Raw genomic sequence first — 24,948 nt, forward strand, 5'->3', positions numbered from 1 at the left:
TTCCATTCAGCACATCCAAGAAGCCTCTCTCTTCAAGGACTTAACTTCTCCCTCAGCTGGTGTCTAACCCTAGAGAAGTAGGTGACATCTATAACAATGGATCCCACACCTGCATGGTCACTGCAACACAGAAGGATCTTAACTGGTCTTGGCTCAGTTTCCAGGGCGCAACTCCCTTGCTTTTCACCACCAAAGGCCTGTGAATGTGCCCACTGATGTGTCCGTCGTTTTCCTAAGACACTGTCCACCCACCCTAATTCTTTAAACGGTTATTTTACACTCCCTTCTTAAGAATTAGGTCTGTGGCATGCTGAGAATGTGGATTTGTGTGTTCTGTGGACCAACTAGACACATTGACCCACGTCACTCTCATGGGCAAAACCCCAAGTACTGTAGGCTGCCATCACCACCACCAGCTAGCTTTCAAAAGGTCCTCAATGCACAGATCTGAGAAAGCACTTGGGCTCTGGTGCCAGCCCCTCATATAATCTGGCAAACACAATGGTGGGGAGGCAGCCCTGCCACTGGCCACGAGTCCCAGCCCACTGGCGTATCCACACCTTAGTGGTGAGCTTGGGTTGTACCCAAGCTTACCCGCTTGGCCGTGGGTCTCTGTGCGCGCCCCATGCCTTCCCTGCACTTTCTATGCTGCCCGCCGGCAGGCTCTCCCCAGGCTGCTTCCCACAGCCATGTCTAAACAGCAAGAGAAGCGGGCGTGTGCTGCCTCCCTCTAGGAAAGAGGCAGCAAAGGTGCTGGAGAAACCCTGTGCTCTGGGACCCCAGCCCCCCACCCAAAGTCCTCAAGTCCTCCTCTCTCCGGGATGGGGGCCCACGGTCGCCTGGACAAGAAGCTGAGAACCACTGCAGGGCCCTCACCTCCACGACCTAGCCACACACATTCAAAGGCCTGCCCCCTCCATCACCCAGAGCAGGGGAGTTACTGTTTTAGCGACATGAAGCCTGCTGAGAACATGAGGAAAGCAGAATCCCCGAGACACACAGACTTCAGCAAGGTTCACACAGCACAGGAGACGCCGGGGAGTACATGGCATCTCCTCACTCCCCTGCACACCATCAGAATCAAAAGCAAGTGGGCCAGCCCCACTCTGTGCTGTGTGTGGACACGGGGTGGACACAGGAAGGAGGTGGTGCAGGGTTTGGGCAGTAGTATGTTCAGATCCCAAAGGCCAGATGTGTCCACGTTCTTAAGTTATCAAAGGATCCTAAGAGGCATGTGTCAGGTGAACAGGCAGAGGCAGAGGCATTCCTTAGAAGTCAGCCTTTAGACTGGCAGGCCAGGAACCCACACTGCACCGCCGATCCATGGGCAGCAAAGAGCTGCTTTCTGTGGCAAACACAACTTGTCCCACTCCTGCAAGGTGGCTGCAAGCCCCAGGCCTGCCGTCTCCCGTGTAGCAGGCATCCATATCCAGACTGGGCAGGACTCAGTGCCCGCAGTGACTTCCTGGGTGGGCTCCAGGGCCTGATCCTCATCCCTCAGGGTCCAGGCCACATCCCTCCCTCTCCCCACCAGGCCTCCTCTCTGCTTCTGCTCTGAGCTTTGGTGAAGAAACACTGAGTTCACACGGCCAGGACAGCTTTACATGGCTCCCAGGAATTCACATGGCAGGTGCCGCCAGCCTCCTGGTGAATTACGTATGGTGGCCTGGAGCCACCACAGGGACCTCACTCTGCCCCAAACTTAGGAAGAGCTCACTCCCGGGAAGCAGCAACTTTTCACCCAGCTCCCCCAGTCCCAAAACAGGACATTTTACTTATCTGAACACAAAAAAGTCCAATATGAAATCAGATCTCCCAGGATGCTAATTTCTCCACTGTGAGGCAAGCACCTGGAGCCATAAGCATCCAACAGGCCCACAACACGCACCAAACCCCACGCATGCTCCGGAGCCCAGCAAACCCGCATGTCTGTCAGGCCTGAGACAATGCCCACTCTAGTGGCCTCTGGGGTAGAGGGAACGCACCACAGAAACCCTACCCTTGGAGAGAGACCCCTGTGTACCACAGCCCGTGGCTTGACAATGTCTGCTCTCCATTCCGGCCCAGCAACGCCATGGTCTGAGAGCAGCTGAGTGGGTCACTGACGTGCACAAACACTGAAGGCACCTGCACCCTCAGGTGCCACAGAAGCAGGTTCCACAGAGGAGACACGCACTGCCTGCCTGCCTGCCCTCCTCCCCCGGCCTGGGCCAACCCAGGGCTGTGCGCCCCTGAGAAAGGGCCCTCTGAGAGGAGAGGATGCAAAACCTGCTCCCTGCCCCTCCACAGTGCAGCACAGCGGGTGTGGGGTGCTGTCTGCAGGTAAGAAGAGAGTGAGAGCACCTGGAGCTACCTCTAGGGACCACCAGCATGTCCCCTGGGGTGCTCTGTGCAGGTGGGATGGGGGGATGTGACCTCCATGGGGGTGCTCTGTGCAGGTGGGATGGGGGGATGTGACCTCCGTGGGGGTGCTCTGTGCAGGTGGGATGGGGGGATGTGACCTCCATGGGGGTGCTCTGTGCAGGTGGGATGGGGGGATGTGACCTCCGTGGGGGTGCTCTGTGCAGGTGGGATGGGGGGCTGTAACTCGCCTGAGGGTGCCCTGCAAGGAACATCTTCTCTATCTGGCTGCCTTTTGAGACAAGGTCTTGCTCTGCAGCCACAGATGGAGTGCAGTGGGGCAATCTCAGCTCACCACAGATTCGGCCTCCCAGATTCAAGCAACCCTCCCCACTGTAGTCTCCGGAGTAGCTGCGACCACGGGCGTGTGTACCACCACATCTGGCTGCTTTTAACATCTTCCCTTTGCTGTTCCGAAAACGTCTCATCAGAGTCATATTTAAATGTGTAATTATTGTTCTTTCTCCCGCGTATAACTGTGTCCTTATAAACCTTGAAAAACCCTCTGGAGCTGCCATCTCCCTGCCCCTGCTCTTTCTGCAGCTCGGCCACATTCTCTCCTCCATAGCTCCCCGTCTCATTTTCTCTTTCTCTCTCTTTTTTTTTGAGAAGGGAGTCTTGCTGTCGCCCACAACCTCCGCCTCCTGGGTACACCCGCTTCTCCTGCCTCAGCCTCCTGAGCAGCTGGAGCTACAGGCATGCACCACCATACCAGGCTAATTTTTGTACCTTCAGTAGAGCCAGGGTTTCATCACATTGGCCAGCCAGCTCTCAACTTCATCACCGCAGGTGATCCACCCACCTCAGCCTCCCAAAGTGCTGCGATTACAGGCGGGAGCTACCACATCCAGCATTTTCTTTCTGTGCCCCACTCCAGGCAATTTCTTTTGTTAGAACTTCCAATTCACCAATACTTTCTTATGTTGTATCTAATAAGCTACATAATCTGCTCACTGCGTTTTAAATTTCAGTGAGTATAGTATTCATTTCCAGATACTCCACTGGTACTTTAGAAATATCTGTGTGATAATTGACAGTTTTCAATGCTCTCACTGCACTCTACTGATGGATACCTGCATTTAACCATCCCAGCATGTGAGGTCTCTGGGCTGACCCCTGCTGACTCTCTCAGGACAGCTTTCTTCCTCAAGGTCTGTAATTCCCACCAGGCTCTTCATCTATCTGCACTCTGAGAGCCAGGAGAGGGCTTGCTTTCGCTGTGGTGGGGGCCTCAGGCAGTCTGGGACACTTTCAGCAGCATAAAACAGCACAAACCCAAATGCCAGCAGCATAGAACAGCACATATCCAAATGCCAGCCCCACCAGAGGGCAGGACTGGGTCAGAAGTCTCTGGCGTGACCTCTCAAAGCCCTTCATTCCTCCTCAGCACCTATCCCCTCTTAGCTGGGGGAAGAGTGTCTTCCCTGATAGCCCAAGGTGTCCACTCTTAAAGGGACAAGCTTTCTGTGGGGTCTGGGCCTAGAGCCCTTTCCTCTGCCTCCCTGGGAGGCCTGAGGCTGGGCTCCAATACAGAGACCCTCAAAGAGCCCCAAGGATGGAGCTGGGAGGCCTCGGCTACTCATCTAAACAGAAGCCTTCTGCAGCAATCACTTTGCCCCCCTAATTTCTAGGATTTTCCAGCAAGAGTTTTTAGCAGACACACTTCGCATAGGAAAATGTGATTCCTACATCCCACCATAAAATTCTAAGATGTCAGTACACTCTTGATTCTACTTTACAAAGGGATGGATGTTTCCATGGTGATATCTTGAAACAACAGAAAGTTCACGGGCAATGTTACAGCTCTTGTACTGACCGGCAGGGCCAGGCGCAGCTTTGCTGCCAGCCTCACAGGGGTGAGGCACCAAGGAGCATGGCTGATGCTCACAGCTTCTGATTCACTTGCTCTCAAAACATGCCGTCCAAACCAAACATGTGGCCTAGTCCTGGTGTTCGAAGCCATGAAATACAGCACTTCTGGCTGAGAAGTCTAAATCACAGCCTGTCTACACGGGGCGGGTGGGCCAGATCACCAGAGTTCCTACCTAAGCACTGAGCTCAATACTCGCACAACTCCAAATGACAGTGCACCCTCCTCAGGCCAGCAAGACAGAAGCTCCAAACAGCCTGTCCTGGGCCAACAAGAGAAGCTGGCAGGGCCACCGTTGAGCAGTATGGGCCCCCCTGTGGTGAGACTGGCTTCTCCTTCCAACTTCCAGGTTTCTCTGTCAATTATCATCATTGACCACTCAAAGAAAGACAGGGCCTATACCTGTCTGCTGTGTGACGTCAGCCCTCCCTCTCCAACAGGGGCTACAGTCATCTCTTATGCCTTTCAGCTTCAGCTTCTTCTGCAGGGTATGTGAAGGGGTCTCACAGAGGTGAGGCTGTGTGTCCAGCCCTTGTCTGCACCATCCCCATGCCTTCCCATCTCGGCTGAGGGCGACAGCAGGGCCAGTTCCATTCCATATAGGAAGCTTGCGGAGGCAAACAGGGTCATGTGGCAAGGGTGGGAAGGAGGAGGGCCCAAGCCCAATGTTGGTTTCACCAGCATCAGCTGTCACCACAGTGAACAGGAAAGCAGGAAGGAAGGAAGCAATGCCCGCAAGAGGGCTCAGATGACAACCAAACAGAACAGCTTCCCACCCTGGCCTCCTTTCCACTCACAAAGCGTACTGAGTATCTTAAAATAACCAAGACCAAGTCCAAACCTGCGCCGAGGCATGAGTTGTGTCTGTCCCTCCTGCAGGGCACAGGCCTGCCTGGCCCAGTGTGTGGGAGGTATGAGCACAGGGCTGGGGGTGGGGGGCTCCTCTCTTGAGGGGCACAGGAAGGCTGAAAAATGGGCTCAAAGTCCCACAGCATGGAGCCAGGAGGCAGGACATGGCCCCTGCGCCCACCTGCTGTGCACACACTGGCTCCCAGTCCTGGGGTCCTCTGAGCAAATCGCCCGGCCTAGGGTGGGCTTGTGGACCCAGCTTGCCTCTGTTGTGCTGACAGCATGGGCCTGGCTGCCGGCCCAAGTGCACTTCTGAGGGTGTCAGGGAGGCCTTTGCTGCAGCCTGGGGAATACAGAATTTTAAACAGCAAGAAACTTTCCTTTGCCAGTCCAAGCTTCCCTTTGTATGAGGACCTGCTTCCGACCAGAGAGGAAAAATGGTTGAGAAACAGCAGGACCAGAGACCAATCATGCAGTTCTTCATCATCTGAAAATATTTTATTTTGATGGGCTTTTTGATGAGTGCCTGAATGCGGCTCTTAGGGTAACCCCAGAATCCTCACGGTGCCAATGAGACCTGGCTACCACCCTCATCTCGACCACCATGGCCTTCACTGCAGCCCTACTCTGCCTGTCTGCGGGCTGCTGGCATGCCAGTGCCCAGTGGCCAGGAATGAAGTCCTCTCTATTTAGAGGCTGGCCCTGCTTTCCTGAGACTCAGAAGGTGGCAGAGGGTCAGCAGCCAGGCCCCGTGCAGCCAGGAGGGGAGGAAGAGTATGCTGGGGATTCTGGGGAAGGAGATGACATGGTAGTCACCGTGGCTCTGGCCTGCCTGAGAGGAACGCGAAAGGGGAGGGGCCTGGCCTCGGGCTGACCATTCCCTGCTGGCCCTGCTACGTCCGTCCGGGGAGGGAAGAAACAGTGTATGAGGGCTTCCCACTGTGTTTGCTAACATCCCCACACAGGTGAGTGTCTTGGACCTTCAGCAAGACACGAGCTGAGACCACTGGTCCCCAGCACACTGCAGTGCACACGCCCTTCCTGGCCAGAGGCTCCCAGGGGCGCCATGCTCTCCAGTCCCCTGCCCTGCCTGCATGCACAGCCTGGGCCCTGGTGCACTCGCTCTCTCTGCTCGCCCAGGTCCACTGCAGCTGAGCGTGTAGGAGAAGCCTCTTCAGCTTCACACACTCTTCGCCTCTAGCACTGGGCAAGGTCTGGCATTCACAGTTCCGAGAAGTCCCACAGACAGCAGTGGCTAAGCCTGCCACTTCCCTTGAGGAATGGGGGAGCAGGAAACATCAGAGCAGCCACCTCTGAAGCACCAGGAGCAAACATGACGTTGGGAAAGACTGAATATGCCACCCACCTAACGCTGAAGGATGGCCATGTGCCCATCAGAGTGCACACCCAGGCACCAGAGAAAAGGGGGTTATTCACAGGCCAAAGCAAAGTAAGAAAATCATAATTGTTCCCCTTCTTCCAAAGAAACATCCACATGCAGAGGGCAGGCAGCTTCAGCCCACGGCGCTCCTGACGAGGGCTCCCTCGTGGCTGCCCCAGGACAAGCAAGACCCCGGCGGTCCTAGGCAGGGAGAAGTGAGACTCAGAGTCACAGATGAAGGCGCAGGAGGAACAGCAGGGCAGGAAGCTCCCCAGAACCCCAGGGAGGCCAGGCAATGATGCACAGCAACCGCAAAAACATTCGCTATTTATTTTTATCTATTTTATTTTTTAAGGACAGGGTCTCGTTCTGCTGCCCAGGTTGGAGTACAGTGGCACAATCACGGCTCACTGTAGCCTCGACCTCTTGCTCTCAAATCCTGCTGCCAAAGTGCTGTGAGGGTGTGAGCCACACGGTGCCTGGCTACTTGTAGATTTTTTAAGTTTTAGGAACAATTACACATATAAAAAATAGACAAAATAGTATAATTTGAAGCAAATCCCAGATACCATATAATTTAATATGAATGCTTTCAGTGATAAGGCTTTTTAAACTGAGACCACCATTGAATCGGTAGAAGACAGACTTCAAAAGCAGATATGAGAGAGCCTGGGCAGATATGGCAGCAGAGCAGGGCAGGCCAGAGGGGATCAAAGTCCCAGGGCAGGCCGGTCTATGAGGGCTGGGTGGGCAGGGCTGTCTCAGGGCCAGGATATGGCAGGTGCCTTCCCAGTCCTTGCTGCACCCTCAGCCCTAACAGAGGCTGGTCCTGGGACGGGCTCTTGCCCAGCACTCTGGAAGGCGCAGAGGTGATTCTGTCACACACTTGTATCTACTTGGTCAGCCACAGACTCCACGTGGCTGTGCCGGGACCACAGAAATGTATAACCTCAGGGACTGCTTTAAACTGGGCTCTGATTCACAATAAGACAGAACCATGCTGATCTTGGCAGGCTGCCCCTGGCCCTGACTAGGCACTGCAGAGGCCATACCTCCACAGGACTGGACCACAGGCAGGGCTGACTCCACCCTGCGCCTCGGAGGTGGGAGCCACCCCCAAGGAAATATGGTCTCTGAGGGAGGTGTGCCGGCCTCTCCCACTCAGGCACAGCCAAGGTATCTGGCACGGTGGTGACACTGCAACCCTCCCACCATGGCAAAGGGCACTGGACATGCCTGCTCAGCAGAGTGCTGCAGGGACACTGCAGGAGGAGGACCTGGTAAGGATGCCCGGGAGCACCCACACCCCTCCAGAGGGGCCTGACTCCTGGGGACCAGAGAGGAGTCTCCTATCCATGACTTGTCAATTAACTCTGACCAGTGTTTCTCTTCTCACCCCTGCTGTGGCCACCAGACAGGCACAGCTGAGGTGTGCACTTCACCCTCTATCCTACTTGCTTCTGGGCAAGAACTGCTCCTCTGGAGGAAGGAGAGGGGCACAGAGTGTGTGAGAGCCACAGTGCCCAGCAGCCCGCCTCCTGGCCCAGGGTGGGGCTGAACACACTGGAGGGGACTGGCTACCTTAAGAGGGTCCTGGTTAAAATGCAAGCTTCTAGGATAAGCAACGCCCCACATTCATACATCGGAACAATCTTCCTAGGAAATCAAGCTTTGCAACGTTGAACAAAGCATATACACAGAAAGTGATTTAAATTGGCCCTGCAAGGATCATAAACACAGGAGGACAAATACTATGTTTCCTGTGTCTTTCTGGCTGGGCGTGATGGCCCAAGCCTGTAATTCCAGCTACTCAGGAGTCTGAGGCAGGAGAATTGCTTGAACCTGGGAGGCAGAGGTTGGGGTGAGCCGAGAAAGCGCCACTGTACTCCAGCCTGGGTGACAGAGTGAGACTCTGTCTCCAAAAAAAAAAAAAAAAAAAAAAAAAAAAAAAAAAAAAAAGGTTCTTTACTGGTTTGCTACCTCACAGGGATTCTCCCCACCTGTCCTCACCCGGGCCTGACCCTCACAGAGAAAGGATGTAGTGTTCAACACACGATTCCAGGAGCGCTATTGGCTGTGGCAGAAAATATCCCCAAGACCTACAGAGAGCGAGAGCGGCCTCAGTGATCGGTGGGGCTGGCACCATGCAGGCGCCACCCATCAACAGACCCTGGAGGCTTCTGATGGCACAACAGGGCCTTGGGCAACAGCTTCTCTCCACCAGGACAAAATAGCCACCACAAAGACACCTGACCAGCCAGAGGGGGTGGGTACCAGGTAGGCCTGGGAACACCACCTTACCCAGTTCGGATCCCTCTCCCAGGAAGCAGAAGTGCAGATGCTTGTCTCATTAACCCTTTCAGAGACGTCACAGAGACACCTCAGAGGCCTGAAGCCAATTCCCACATGGCCACTCTGCAAAGAGCTAACAGCTACGTATGAACATGACGGCCTTCTACACCGAAACCAGCACAGGGACCAAAGAGAGTAAACACGGTTTTCAGGCCTGGAGTGACTTTCTCTAGGCCTAAAGCCCGAGAGTACACAGCAGCCGAGAGCTCTGGGGAGCTGCCCAGGCCCTCCCTTCTGGGGGCTAAGGTCCTCACACAACCCGTGCGCACATTCTGTCCACTTGCTTCCCGACGCCTCCCACTGCACTTCCTCGGAACAGTCCACTGCTGGGAAGAGGCGCCGTCCCCTGGCCTGTGCTGCTGTCCCTACAGCCTTCCTGTCCCCAAGTGTGCTGGCCATGTACCTGGCACTGCACCACCCCCTCGCTTCCTGTCTGGGAAAACCAGCCCTCTCTGCTGGCTTTTGACTTGGCGGAGTCTCTACCTGGCTACTGTGAGCACATCCCGGGAGCACCCCAAGTAGGGCCGGGCTGGGGAAGAACCGGCCTGCAGCAGCCACACAATCATAAAGGCTGAAGCCTCCTGGGCTGAGCCGACAAAAGCTGGGGCACAGATCCTCACTTCTTCAACTATCTCAGTATCATGAGCTCCTCTCACTTTGACCACTTCCCCATCTGATATCAACCCCACATCCTGGCACAGCCTCTGCACTTTGTGGTACGGCTGCATCTGGAGGCTTAGGGAGCCAGGGACAGAACCCAGGGCCTGACTCAGAGCTCTCCCAGTTCACTCCAGGGTCTGTGGTCAGCCTCGTGCTCTACTGCATCCAACCTCCCCAGCAGGGCTGTAGAGAAAATGGATGACCAGAAGGACAAGGAGGCCTCTGGGCACAAGAATCACCGAAGAGCAAGCATGGCCAGCACAGAGGCCTGGGCTCCCCATTCAGCAGCAAGACAGAATCTGCTGGAAAGCAGAAAATGCAGGAGGCACTGACCCCACCAGGAGCAAGTCCAATGAACATATATGGGCTCACACATGGGTACACACGAGCACAGGCACACACGGGCATACATCCACATGGGCACACAGGCTCACACATGGGCAGACACACACCCCAGCACATATACACATGGGCACACACAAGCATGCACACATACAGCGCACATGGGCAGACACACATACACGTAGAAACACACGGGCACATACACACAGATGCACACACATAAATATGGGCACACACATACATATGGCCACATACAGGCACACACATGGGCAGACGCACACCCCAGCACATATACACATGAGCACACACACACACACACACACACACACACACACACACAGAGGCACACACATTCCTGCTCTGCAGCCTCAGACCCCATCTGCACTTAGGAAGACCTCCCTGGCTCCTGCTCACTTCTAAGGCTCCTTTTAGTTTTTACTACAAATGATGGAGTTTCTTCCTGTGCCTTTGTGGCCCTAAGGGGAACCATGAACTCCTGTGCCCAGCTGTCAGAAGACCCACAGGTAAGCAGCCAGACCTCGCCCAGGGCTGGACGTACACTAGGCATCTCCATGCGTGTGGGACCCAAGGGTGCAGCTCTCCAATCAGCCCCATGGGGCTGAGCCTCGAGTGAAGAGGAGGTGGCGCATGGGGGTCTGTGCTCCTCCCGTTGCCCCTGGCCTGGACAGCTTGCAGAGTGCTCGAGTTGGTCCTAGCGCAAAGCTGGGAGGGGCGGGTGGGGGCTGGGGATGCCCATGGAGGGCCCACTGCAGGAGGGGCTGCGGGCTGGTACCTGTGTCCGAGTCCTTCTGCTCCCCATTGGCACCCGCGGTAAAGGGCAGCTTCCGCTTGCTGGCTCGCTCCCTCACTTCCTTCCCGCCATCACCACGCTCCAGCTTTGGGGTCTTGGTTAGAGAAACTTTATCTTTATCCTAGAAAAGAAAGGGATGCTTTCAGTGATTATTCCTAAATTAAATGCTCAAGCTCACTGTCCACTAAGATTCTGTTTCATGTGCCAGGAGAAGCAGATCTCTTATGTGGGCAGTGAACACCCTTCTTGCACCCCGGGGCGTGGCCAGGTGAGGCTGGTCACCGACAGCAGCACCTTCACCCAGAAGCCTGGGGCCTGGCTGTGGCTCAGCCCTGACTCTCGCCCACGGTTCGTCCCGTGCACCTGAGGGACTCTTGGAAAATCCCTGGTGTATGTGTGGAGAAAGCAGAGGTGGCAGACACGCGCTACCTCCCACTCCACTCCTGCCTTCCTGGGGAAGTACTAAACAATGAGGAAAAACCAGGGCTTTGCCTTCTCCAAAGAGAGGCGGTGCCACTCATAGCTACCTTCCCATCAGGAGTCTCGCTGTGGAGTGAAGGCTGGTAGGGCCTCCAGGAGATGCATGTCCTCCCCAGGGGAGCGGCCGGGCTAGGCTCCCTCCACCCTCAGTTCTGGGAGCTGGTACTCCTTCCTCTGCCCATCTCACACGGGCTGTGCTGTAGTTATGCCTTTTCCATTCTTGAACATGGACTTGTCTGCTATTCTAGAGGCCACTGTGCAGCCCCCGGCCCCCATCTCTCACCTCCCCAAGAGGCAGGAGGAACCCTGTGGGGTAGCAGAGCCCCCTGCAGGTCTGAGTGCAAGGCCCACCCAGCAGGCAAGACTCAGGGCAGGACCAAGAAGCCCCAACTCCAGCCCCAGCCCCAACGCTGGTCTTGAGCAAGTGTGTCTCATGGGCATAATCCACTGGCCAGAGGACATGCCCTGGGGATGGGGATTGGGAGCCGGTGTGACATACACAGTGCTTAGGACATGAGGTTTCTGTAATTTCTGCAGTCTCCTGAACAGTACTGTGTGGGGGAGGTCACAAGACGTATATGGAATGGCACAACTGGAAGCCATGGAAGGAGAGGGAGAGGGTGGGGAGCCCAATCTCAAACCCAGGTGGGAGAGCACGCAACAGTGGAGGCCCCGAGACAGACTCAGCCACTGCCAGCGCTGTCATAGCAACCTCCTCTCACAGAGCAAACAGGAGCACCGGGGTGGGAGTAGGGGAGGGGGGGGAGGCCCCGAGACAGACTCAGGCACCACCAACACTGTCATGGCACCCCCTCTCAGAGTAGACAGGAGCACCACTGGCGGGGCGAGGGGGTGGGCGGGCAGGCTGACCTGGCTCAGGTTGCTCACTGGAGTCTTACAAATTCTCGTCAGCACCAGGACCGGACAGGCACAGCAACTCCATGCCCGGCCTCTCCAGTACACATCAGAGGTAGAGGCTCCAGAAATGGCGACTTCCTTTACATGGGGCACCAGCAGAGCCACAGGCAAGATGCCAGGGCAGCGCCCACCCACACCAACCAAGCATGTCACACAGAGGTCCTGGGTGCTACATCTCGCTGCCGTCAGGGACACCACTGTCCCCAGAAGCACACTGCCCCCTTCCCCACCAGTAAGCCTTCCTTCTGGAACTTTCCCTGAGTAAGCTGCCGGCAAATATGGTGCAGTGGTCATCGGCACCCTCAGAGCACAGGAGGCCTCAGCTGCTCCGGGGCTGAGGCACTCAACTGTTCCGAGAAGCCCAAGCACCCCCAGCCACAGCCCTGCCCCCTGGGGCCCAGATGCATCTTCTAGCTCAGTTGGTCAACAGTGCGCCCACCAAACCTGGCAGTTAATCAGCAACATCCCTGAGTGACCATGGGAGAGCTTTCCAGAACATGCTGCAAGCTTGTTTCACGAAGGCATCGGGAGTGAAAGAGAAGCTGCCAAGCAAGACCTGACTCATGGCCGTGTGCCCACCTCTCCAGTGAGCATGCAGACAGGAGGAGGGCGCCAGGTGGACCTCAGGGGGAGACGGGGCCTCAGGAGTGTGACACCCATCCCAGCAGGGCAGGTCCCTCCTGGCCCTCGGCCTGGGTGCCCGGATGCAGCTCGCCCGCCGCCTGGTTGCATCTCCAGAGCTTTTCGACGCCCCCGCCTTCCCTGCTGCAGAGTGCAGTCCCCAGTCACTGGAATGAGAGGCATTTTCCACAGGGCCGGCGAATGCCAGGAAAGAATGGCACACACCACGAAGAAGCGCATCTTAATCCCCTTCCTCCAAGAACACTCCTAGCCCAGGGGAGGGTTCTACCAAACATCCAAGGAGGCTAACATAACCCTAATTTCAGAACCTGAACAGGGTATTCCATGAGAAGAATATTATAAACCAACATAACTTATAAACACAGACAGGATATATGTGTATGTATATATATATATATATATATATATATATATATATGGTAACACAAATGATAGGAATAGGAATAGATTTGAGAATGCAAGCAATTTAAAAAGCAATGTATTTTACCACATTAAGAAACTAAAGGAAAGAAAACCACGTGCTCATTTCAAAAGCTACAGAAAAGGCCTGTGATAAAATTCAACACTGTCTGTGATGTGGGAGAAAAAACCCCAAACTCGTCAAGGCCTCCAGGAAGCCTGGGCAGAAGGAAAGCTGTCCCCAGGGCCACGGATGAAGGCGAGAAAGCCTACAGGCACACCCCAGGAAAAACAGAAACAAAAGGCCTGACAGGCACTTCACAAAAGAAAATATCCAAATGACAATGAACATTCAAAAGGTGTTTCTCATCAGGAAAAAGCAAATTACAGCCACCAGGAGACGCATGCCAGAACTTCCCCCAGGAAGGCTGGGAGAAGACAGGCTCCACCCCAGCAAGCAGCCAGCGAGGCTTCACAGGAGAGCTGCAAGTGAGTTTCCCATGACGTGGACTGAAAGGAGTGTGTGTGTTTACAAACAAGTACAAGGACATTCAAGGCAGTTTTATTCGTTATACAAAAAATGACACAACTAAACTGCCTGTCCAAAGGCAAATAAACAATTCTAGAATACAAATGAAGTACCGCAGGGCATGTGCACACCCTGAACGCAGGAGGTGCACGCCATAAACAAGGGGTGCACGGCATGAACACGGGGTACTCACCATAAACACGAGGTGAGCGCCATGAACAGGCGGTGTATGCCGTGAACAACACAGAGACCAAGCTGGGAACGTGTGTACCCCAAATATAAGGCCTCCTCTGGAATCAGACTGGACTCAATCCCTGCCACCGAGGAAAGGAAAGTACTAACAATCTTAACGTGACGTGACTGCATAGGTGAAACATGCAAAGGAATACACAAGTCAACTACTCAAGTTCGTGAGTGGATGAGAAAACGTGCTGGATACAGAAAGTGAATGAACAATCAGGACATGGCACCAAGAAAGACAACGCACTGTGCAGGGAAAGCAACCACGGGCAACCGGAGAGGCAGATGCTGTCTACACGGACAACCACAAAACATGGCTGAGAAAACAGGAAGCAGACATGAAGAGCACAGGGAGGAAAGGCACAACACTGGTGTGGCAGCTCCCCAGAGGGAGTGCCACTGTTGTATTAGAGCGAGCATAGAGTCAACACTAAGACAAAAGTATGTCAAACTGCAGGGTCTTTATTGCCGGCGGCCATGGAGGAGTCACGTCTCTCCAACCCATGGCCCCAAAAGGAGGGTGTCAAGACTTTTTATGTCCGTAAACTACCTTCTGGGCAGGGGTGGGGGCGAGGGGCTTTGGACATTCTGTAAAGCAGCTCCTGGGCAGGGGTGAGGGTGAGGGGCTTCAGACATTCCGATGGTTACTTAAGTGGTTCACAGAAGTCAAGACAAGCATTAGTTTACAGGTTGCCTGGGTAGAGCGGAAATTACAGACTTTAGTTACTTATTACAAGTTGCAGGGGCCAAGACGGCGTGGGTTTGGACTGCTTGCCTGTCACATCAGGGTAACAGAGAGCAGTTTCAACAGAAAGCTGAGGCATGGTTGAGGTATGCAGCTTTACGGGGCTTTTACCATGTCACATTCCTCCCTTGTTTTATTTATAGGAATTAAATGATTAATTTCTCTAGTAGGTCAGTATTGTTTGTTTGTTTCAAGGGGCGTTTGCTATAGGAATTTATAGCACGGATTAGGATGTCGAGGGTGGTGACTGCGAAGAGTGCACAAGTTTTAGTTTTAGTGAATTAGGGGATGGAATGGTCGATGCTTTATTGTTTCTTCGGAGGGGCAGTCTCGACGTGGGTGTGATGAATTTAGGCTGTTAATCTGTCTACCTCGAGTGCAGTGGGTGTGGTCAGGATAGCCCTGTAGGGTCCCTTTCAATGGGGGGCGAGGCCGGAGATGGCGTTATCTTTTAAGGAGGACAGTCTCCCAGCTGGAAGGGGTGTGTCGGCTGGTCTGCAAGGTCTATTGGGGTGGGACGGGTATCCTTAATGAGCTGATGTCCTTGGGATTGAACAGACTGGAGGGCCTGTAAGGACTTAAGGAGTGTACAGTTATGGACCTTAGCATGTACGGTCTCTGTGGGTCTGGGGAGTAAGGGAGCCGGCCTGCCTGCTGAACATGATTTTAAAACGGGAGACATTTTTTTGATAGTGTGTGCATCGGACGCGGAGGAGGACAAAAGGAAGCAGGCTGACTTAGCTTTTATCGGTTTTTAGGGTAAATTTTGTCAGGGGTTTTTAAGGGTCTGGTTTATTTGTTTGACCTGTTCTGAATTCTGGGGACGACAGGTATAGTGTAATTTTTAGGATATAACCACCAGGGCCTTAGCTAGGCCCTGAGAAATTTGTATAGTAAAGGCGGGCCTAATATCTGACTTTAGTGTTAGAGGGAGGTTGAACCAAGGAACAAGGTCTTGTAATAGTTTTTTTTTTGTGACCATCAAAGTAGTTTCGGACTTAGTGGGGAAGGCCTTGACTCATTTAGAGAATATATTATACATTCAAGGAGGTATTTATAGTTATTTACTGGGGGTTTTATTTTAGTGAAATTTACTTCTTAGTGTTTCTCAGGGCTAGTTTTTTTGAGTCTTAGTTTTACTTGGCTAGACTTTTTTTATTTACTTGGGCATGTATATTATATTGAGTGGTGATTTTTTTGATAAGATTATGTAAATGGGGAATGTGGTACTTGGCTTTTAGTAGTTTAGTTAGTTTGGTTTGTCTTAAGTGAGTGGCCTGGTGTGTGTCTTTCGTAGTGTATTAATGTCACTGTCGGGCTTGTATATAGTCTTTAGTAGGGCTAGGATTTTTTTTTTGTTTTTGTTTTTGATGGTTTTTTTTTTATAGTCTTATGTATATGAGTTGTAGTAAAGGCATACAAGCTGTCTGTATAAATGCTGACAGATATTTTTTTTTTGGGTCCCAAAAGCCTGCAAGACAAAGGTCATCAACACAGGGTGTCCTGGAGAAAGGACACAGAGTCCAGGGGGCTCTGCACAGAGCAGAAACCACAGCCACAGCTCCCTAGTGACAAAGGCTCCATGTCACCCTCCATGGGGAAGCACACCCAATCTCCCTCAAACCACGTGAAGATGAGCTCCAGATGAATCACGCATGGAAGCTTCTACAACACAGCACAGGAGGACATATTCACGACCAGATGACAACAGAGAACACACACCACAGCACCGTGAGATGCCACCACATCTCTCATGTCAGAGTGTCAGAGTCGCTAACGTCAGTTCCACACATTGAGCGTTGGCAGGGATGCAGACTCCCTGGTGGTTCTTGGGGCACACTGGCTCATCCACAGAAGGGCCCACAAGTGCTGGGCACAGTCACAGCCACAAGGGGAGGAAACACCGACAGGAGCAAAATCCTGCAAGTCAGACACAGTGCAGAGCGACCGGCGTCTCCCATGGAAATCTCCACAGCTGAAACCTACCTGTGGAGAGAGAAGTCAGAGCAGGGGTGACTTCTGGTATGGGGAACGTTACTGAAGGCCCCTAGGACCCTGGAAATACTGTGTGTTCTCAGTGGGTGGTGATTATCCCTGGTTTTACAGATGAAATACCGGCTATAGTGTATATTTATATTTCACTTTAAAAGTTCACAAATTTCTTTTTCACCTCCCAGCTCCTGACACCTCAACGAGCTGTGCAGGGAAAAGCGAACACGGGCAAGATGCCTGCAGACATGAGGGCTCCCCCCAAGCTGCCTACAAGGCTGAGTGTGGCACAGCTACCAGGAAGGCAGTGCCCATCAACCTGGGCTCAGAACCTGCAGTGTGTGTGGCTGGGGTGGGGCAGGCCCTGTTTCGCCTCTGAGTTTTCCCCGCCAGCACAAGAGGGCTGGTAGCGGGACCCACCTGTGCATGTTACAGAATGATTTTGTTTCCTAAATGCGAATACCTCAAACATCAAGTCCAATCCTTATTGGGCACCTCCTGTACAGCCCCATGATGCTCCAAGAACCACCAGATGGTGACATTCGAGTCAAAAAGACCCTGCAGGGCCCACTGGTCCGTTGATCACCTGGCTTCTCCCCACAACACAAGGTAGGTGGGCTCTGCACACGCCATACACAGATTCTGCATCACACCATGACTTGCACTCACAGGAAGCACACAGAGAGGAAAGACAGTTGCAGTAACTGAAAACTGGCCATGTCTACTTGACACCTTACCTCTGGCGCTCATTCTTTCTGAGTGGCCACAGCAGAAGGGCCCGGTAAGAAAGAGAGTCGTGTTGGCCACTGACAGCAGCACAGGGGTGCCACCCAGTCACCCCAGCTCCATTCCCTGCTCAGCTGCCTCGGCAATCCAAGTTGCTTGTGTGTGGGGTCTGCTTGTGGGCGATTCACCCACGGGCCTGTCCTGCTGCCCAGGACGCACACTACCTCATGCCTGTGGCTTCACGGGGAGCACTGTAAACGCACTGTCTGCGTCCTGCAATTCTGTTCTTTCTCAAGGTGGCTTTGGTTATTCTAGGTCCTTGGAATTTCCCTATTAACTTTGGAATCATCTTAAGAATTTCTACCCAAAAAAAGCCCATAGGGACTCTGACTGGCATTATGCTGAATCCATACAACCACTTGGAGAGAGATGGCATCTGAACAATCAGTGAACACTGTCTAACTCTACACTGCGTATTCCTTAATTTCTCTCAGTAGTACTTTGCAGCTTTCAGGTTACAGGTTTTGCAGCACATCTTTGGTCAAATTTATCCCCAAATCATCAGTATTTTGGATACTACAGCAAACATATTTTTACAGTTTCAGCCCTCTACGATTTTCGAACAGTATTTAGAAACGCACTTTTGCACCCTGGCTTTGCACTGTAACACGGCAGAAGAACTTCTGCTTGGAGCCTCTGTTCAGACGTCTCAGGATTTCTCCAGAGACGTGGGTGAATAAAGACTGCATTCCTCTTCCCTCCCCAGTCTGCCTTTCCTGTAGCTGACCGTGCTGCCTGGAGCCTGCAGGGAGAGGCAGTAAAGATGGCCAGTGTTTCTCTGTCCTCCATTTTAGGTGGAAAGAATTCAGTCTTGGACATTAAATGTGACGTCGGTTGTAAGTTTTTCACAGATGCTCTGTATCAGGTTGAGAAAATTCCCCTCTATTCCTAGTTTGCAGAAATTGTTTTAAAATAATGAATGGGTGTTGACATTTGTCAGATGTTTTCGCTGCATTCGTTGCTATGATCACAAGGTTTTTTTTTTTCAGTCTGATAATATAACAACTTTAACTGACTGACACTGGAATGCTTGGTATAAATCCTACTTGGTCATGGTACATTGCTCATTTTATATACTGATGAATTCAATTCGCTAAAATTATTTTTAAAAATGTTTACGTCTGTGTTCATGAGGGCCCCTGGTGTGTAGTTTTCTTATCCTGCAGTATCTCTGTCTGGCTTTGGTATCAGTAAGTACTGACGGAACAACTGCCTGTCTAGATACAAAACACGACCTCTATGCTTACACCCAACAGCACAAAAACTAACCAGAAATGGAGAACAGACCCATAGCTCAGAACCAACACTGTAAAACCTACAGAACGCAGAAAAAAATTTTCTAACCTTCATTTGCCAAAGATATGATTTTAAAAGAGAGCATGAGTTCTAGAAGAAAAAATTAAATAGAGTAGACTTCTATTTTGGAAGTCTGGGAAGAATGAAAGCACTGGTGACTGCCCAGAGCACCCTACACAGCACCGTCTCAGGACTCAGAGCACCCTACACAGCACCGTCTGAGGACCCCGAGCACCCTACACAGCACCGTCTCAGGACCCAGAGCACCCTACACAGCACCGTCTCAGGACCCAGAGCACCCTACACAGCACTGTCTCAGGACCCAGAGCACCCTACACAGCACCGTCTCAGGACCCAGAGCACCCTACACACCACCGTCTCAGGACCCAGAGCACCCTACACACCACCGTCTCAGGACCCTGAGCACCCTACACAGCACCGTCTCAGGACCCAGAGCACCCTACCCACCACCGTCTCAGGACCCAGAGAACCCTACACAGCACCGTCTCAGGACCCCGAGCACCCTACACAGCACCGTCTCAGGACCCAGAGAACCCTACACAGCACCGTCTCAGGACCCCGAGCACCCTACACACCACCGCCTCAGGACCCAGAGAACCCTACACACCACCGTCTCAGGACCCAGAGAACCCTACACAGCACCGTCTCAGGACCCCGAGCACCCTACACACCACCGTCTCAGGACCCAGAGCACCCTACCCACCACCGTCTGAGGACCCCGAGCACCCTACACAGCACCGTCTCAGGACCCAGAGCACCCTACACACCACCGTCTCAGGACCCAGAGCACCCTACCCACCACCGTCTGAGGACCCCGAGCACCCTACACACCACCGTCTCAGGACCCAGAGCACCCTACACAGCACCGTCTCAGGACCCAGAGCACCCTACACAGCACCGTCTCAGGACCCAGAGCACCCTACACAGCACCGTCTCAGGACCCAGAGCACCCTACACAGCACCGTCTCAGGACCCCGAGCACCCTATACAGCACCGTCTCAGGACCCAGAGCACCCTACACACCACCGTCTCAGGACCCCGAGCACCCTATACAGCACTGTCTCAGGACCCCGAGCACCCTACACAGCACCGTCTCAGGACCCAGAGCACCCTACACACCACCGTCTCAGGACCCAGAGCACCCTACACAGCACCGTCTCAGGACCCAGAGAACCCTACACAGCACCGTCTCAGGACCCAGAGCACCCTACACAGCACCGTCTCAGGACCCCGAGCACCCTACACAGCACCGTCTCAGGACCCAGAGAACCCTACACAGCACCGTCTCAGGACCCAGAGCACCCTACACAGCACCGTCTCAGGACCCAGAGAACCCTACACAGCACCGTCTCAGGACCCAGAGAACCCTACACAGCACCGTCTCAGGACCCAGAGCACCCTACACAGCACCGTCTCAGGACCCAGAGCACCCTACACAGCACCGTCTCAGGACCCAGAGCACCCTACACAGCACCGTCTCAGGACCCAGAGCACCCTACACAGCACCGTCTCAGGACCCAGAGCACCCTACGCGCCACTGTCTCAGGACCCAGAGCACCCTACACAGCACTGTCTCAGGACCCAGAGCACCCTACGCGCCACTGTCTCAGGACCCAGAGCACCCTACACAGCACTGTCTCAGGACCCCGAGCACCCTACGCGCCAGAGTCTCAGGACCCCGAGCACCCTACACAGCACCGTCTCAGGACCCCGAGCACCCTACACAGCACCGTCTCAGGACCCAGAGCACCCTAAACAGCACCGTCTCAGGACCCCGAGCACCCTACACAGCACCGTCTCAGGACCCCGAGCACCCTACACAGCACCGTCTCAGGACCCCGAGCACCCTACACAGCACCGTCTCAGGACCCCGAGCACCCTACACAGCACCGTCTCAGGACCCCGAGCACCCTACACAGCACCGTCTCAGGACCCAGAGCACCCTAAACAGCACCGTCTCAGGACCCCGAGCACCCTACACAGCACCGTCTCAGGACCCCGAGCACCCTACACAGCACCGTCTCAGGACCCCGAGCACCCTACACAGCACTGTCTCAGGACCCCAAGCACCCTACACAGCACTGTCTCAGGACCCAGAGCACCCTACCCACCACTGTCTGAGGACCCTGAGCACCCTATGCACCACTAAGGACCCCAAGCTCCCTACTATGCACCACTATCTAATGACCCCGAGCACCCTATGTACCACTGTCTCAGGACCCAGAGCACCCTATGCACCACTAAGGACCCAGAGCCAAGAGGATTTCCTTGGCATTTACGCCCTTAAAGTGGGAAGTTTTTGCTTTATTCTATTAATGAAAATCAGGAAAAGGAACACAGGGAAGAACTTCTGCTTTTTTTTTTTTTTTTTCTTTTCTTTTTTTCCCCCGAGACAGTCTCACTCTGTTGTTGCCCAGGCTGCAGCGCAGTGGCCCCATCTCGGCTCACTTCAGTCTGTGCCTCCCTAGTTCAAGCGATTCTCCTGCCTCAGCCTCCCAAGTGGGATTACAGGCATGCACCACTATGCTCAGCTAATTTTTCTATTTTTAGTAGAGACAGGGTTTCACATGTTGGCCAGGCTGGTCTCAAACTCCCGACCTTAGGTGATCCTCATGCCTCAGCCCAAAGTGCAGGGATTATAGGCCCATACCACTGCGCCCAGTCAGGACTTCCACTTCTTAAAACATGATGTGAGAACCTGAGGGGCTCAGCATTCACAGCATCGGGTGAGCCTCAGTGCAGACAGCATGTGGCAGAGCTGAGCACACAGAGAATGCAAATTCACTCCTTCAGAGCTAAACCTGGGGTGGGAGGAGACGGAAACAGAGTGTTCTGAGAGAGGAATAACACAGGAGAGGGTGGGACAGAGTCAGCATGCAGGCATGTGAACTGGGTGGTGGGTAAGCAGAAGTGGTCAGAGCTTTCTAGGATGTGCCGGGCTGGCCAGCCATAGGCTCTGTGCTCTGAGCCCAAGGACTGGCAAGAGAAGCAGACCCAAGTCTGGCAAACCCGGCTTCCTCTATGTCCGGTGTCCTTTTCTGCCTTAGTGAAAAGGATGGACAGAAACCACCCTCTCCAGGATCCCATGTGGGCCCACAATGGCCTCAGGCCTGTCTGAGCCTGAGGCAGAGCTGACACTCAGGTGGCAGCTGGGCCCAGCTTTGCCCTTGTGGGCTCTTGCCGTCACACACAGCTTCCTGCTCCTCCAAGGGTGAGTTCTGGGCTCTGTTATGAGTAGGCCCCATCCCAGACCTGCTCAAGAAGCCACAGCATGAGGCGGGACACAGTAAAGCCCAGGCACCGGCCTCCCAGCTTCTCCAATGCTTGTCTTGACGTGGCTCACAGCCCTCACTTGTAGCACTGACAAAGCTACCTTCAGGGAGGGTCTCAGACGAGGCAGGAGTCTGTAGGAAACTGATGCAGACTGGGGCTTTCCACTGAGACTTGCTGGAGGGCTCACATGCGTAGTTCTCAGCTGCAGCCTCTATGCCCATGGCTGCCACCTCCAGCTTCTCAGCCTCCACACAGTTCACAGGGTCTGAGCGGGGCTGCAAATGCGGGCTCCTAACAGGATCCAGGCGCTCAGGTGACTCTGCTGGTCGGAGGACACGCTTTGAGAACCACCAAATGGAGCTCGGGTGGCTGACAGGCTATCTGTGCTCTGGGTGGCATGCACGGAGCACAGTTAGACCGTATGACTGAGCCATGGGGCTGGGGACGATGCTGCTCTCTGGCGGCCCTAGACACCTTTGCATCAGAACACACTCAATGATGCAGACACCTGCTGCTTCTTCCTGAGGCAGCCCGGCAGTTCTAGGATTACGTGGCCAGCAGTGGTGAGAGACTGCCTCCCAGAGGGGGCCCTGAGAGGAGCCCCTTCTCTGGTGTGCCTGAGACTGTGCAAGGGACAAGAACAAGCTGTCAGGTCAGCATGGCCCCAGGACTGGGCTGGGCTCCGTTCCCATCTTCCATGTATATGGCACGGAGATCACGATTCTTTCGGAAAAATCTAAAAATACATTGTTTTTGATAACATAAAACTTTATCTGGGGAAATGGGAGTTTATGGAAGAAAACTGAGCAGAAGCCATTTCAGCCTACACCAGGAGAAGGGCATGTCAGATGTGTGCACCTGAGTGCCGGCACTCTGGCATCACTCCCTCCTTAAGGAATCCAGCTTCTAAGAGCAGCTGCAAACAGGGGTTGCATTTTCCCAGACATTCTATTTCAACCTACTGTTTAAGCTAAGAAAGCTCAACTAGGTCTGAGAGCTCCCTACTCCCTGTAATACATTTAAAATGTGTGTGCCTCCATGAGAAAACTGCCTGGCATTACTGTGAATAGCTAAAAAACAAACAAACAAAAAAACCAAAACCCAGGACAGGCTGGATGTAGTAGTTCATGCCTGTAATCCCAGCACACTGGGAGGCCAAGGCTGAAGGATCGCTTGAGCTCAGAAGTTTGAGACCAGCCTGGGCAACACGGTAAGACCTCATCTCTACAAAAAATACAAAAGTTAGCCGGGTGTGGTGGTATGTTCCTGTGGCCCCAGCTACTAAGGAGGCTGAAGTAGGATGGCTTGAGCCTGGGGTTGGGGCAGAAGTTGCAGTGAGCTGAGCTTATACCACTGCACTCCAGCCCGTGTGACAGAGCCAAACCATGTTTAAAAACAAACCAAAAACCAAAACTCACAACTGAACCCAGAACGCAGCAACCTAACTGGAAAAACCCAGAGTCCAATCCATGCATCCCTCATAGCACATGTGTGAACAGAGCTTGCATCTACAATATTAGAACCAGTGAAGTCAAGTCTCTCTTCTCCTTCACTAAGAGAACATCTCACAGCAGCTGACAATGCACGTCAGTGGTGGGGCTGCCTGCAACTCAGGACACCCTGCCCTCATGAGCCGACACAACCTGCTGGCTCCCCTGGCCTTTCTCGTGCTACCCTGCCTGGACTGCCTTCCCTCCAAGTCCACTGATGCAGGGCTCCACCACGGCCAGCAGACTGGTGTGTCCAACTGCTCAGAATCCCCTCCTCAATAAGCATTTCTGAGACCTGAGCCAAAGGAGCTGATTCTTCCCTCCACTGCTTATTCATCGTTGTCAGACCAGGCACACAGATGAACGGGAGTGACAGGTGCCATCAACACCAGAGCCAGGATCTCCTTTCCCCACGTGCCTTTTGCATCCTACCCAGGCTGCCACTATCACTCTTACCCTAAAGCCTGTCGGCAGGAGGCTGGGATCCTCTGTGAGTACAGGCCTGGTTCATTCAGCAGTCCGTTCACACGGCCACTTCACAACTCCAGTGTCAGATCCCCAAGGGCACAACCCAAACATCTTTTTCCTCGAGCACAGCCCAGGTACAGAAGCCAAGCAACCCTTCCAGAGACCCTCACTCTTATCACCCATGTGAACATGACACACGGTTCACACCTCCAAGCTCTCAGGTTGAAATCGCACCATACACAACCTTTTTGGGAGACAGTTCCAGCTCTTCGTGGGGAATTCTTCAAAGCACAAAAGCAGTGCCAAGTCGAGGCATGGAATGTGCTGAAGCCGAAGCTTTGAAGCAGCAGCAGGAGCTCAAGGGGACAGGGTGAGGCCTGGGCTATGTGCATAGCATTCTGCACCCTTGCAGAGCTGGGCTGCTCCCCATGAATGCTGAGTCCCAGGACCCAACCGCCTGAGATGAGGAAGATGAGGCCAAGCTGTCCCAACACTCCAAGCGCTTAGCCACAGAAGAGCAGGAACCATCAGGAAGAGGGATCCACCCTTGTGCCTTTCTGCCTCACCGCTGAAGGCCGCACGTTTGCACCCATCTCCTCAGGAGCTCGGTAGGACACGCCCATCCCACGCACCAAACCCAGACCCACCAAAGGCTTCACAGACCTGTGCATCCCCGTGGGTGAGCTTTGCAGTGTGGTGCTGACCAAGCACCAGCTTCAGCTCATCCTTCGCTGATGGCTGCATGCCACAGTGCCCCTCGCCCTGCACACAGCACGAGGGGCTCAGGACAGAGCAAGTGGGAGTAGACACTCGGACACTGCCCAGACATCAAGGGTATCAAAGCCTCTGTCGTTTAGCACCTACAGATGTCCGTGTTCACAAAATGCTTCACAATTAACCAAAAGTTAGTGAACTGAATTGCCCACGTGGTTGCTAAGAGGAAGGCCATCTGCTCGTTTGTTCACATGTGGGATGCCTGCTGAGCGCACACCACACCCAGAACGTGA

General features: G+C 53.7%; 1 protein-coding gene across 15 annotated transcripts in view; it reads right to left on the minus strand.

The window, feature by feature from the left end:
• Positions 1–24,948, minus strand: part of ANKRD11 (ankyrin repeat domain 11) — a 232,043-nt gene that overhangs the window by 30,719 nt on the left and 176,376 nt on the right. For all 15 annotated transcript variants that reach the window (XM_035281784.3, XM_078358000.1, XM_078358005.1 and 12 more), the window contains one exon: positions 10,648–10,786. In XM_035281784.3, coding sequence (XP_035137675.3) covers positions 10,648–10,786 — 139 coding nt within the window. The remainder of the gene's footprint in view (positions 1–10,647; positions 10,787–24,948) is intronic.

Source organism: Callithrix jacchus, chromosome 20 (assembly GCF_049354715.1).
Source record: "Callithrix jacchus isolate 240 chromosome 20, calJac240_pri, whole genome shotgun sequence".
NCBI classification, from domain to species: Eukaryota; Metazoa; Chordata; class Mammalia; order Primates; family Cebidae; genus Callithrix; species Callithrix jacchus.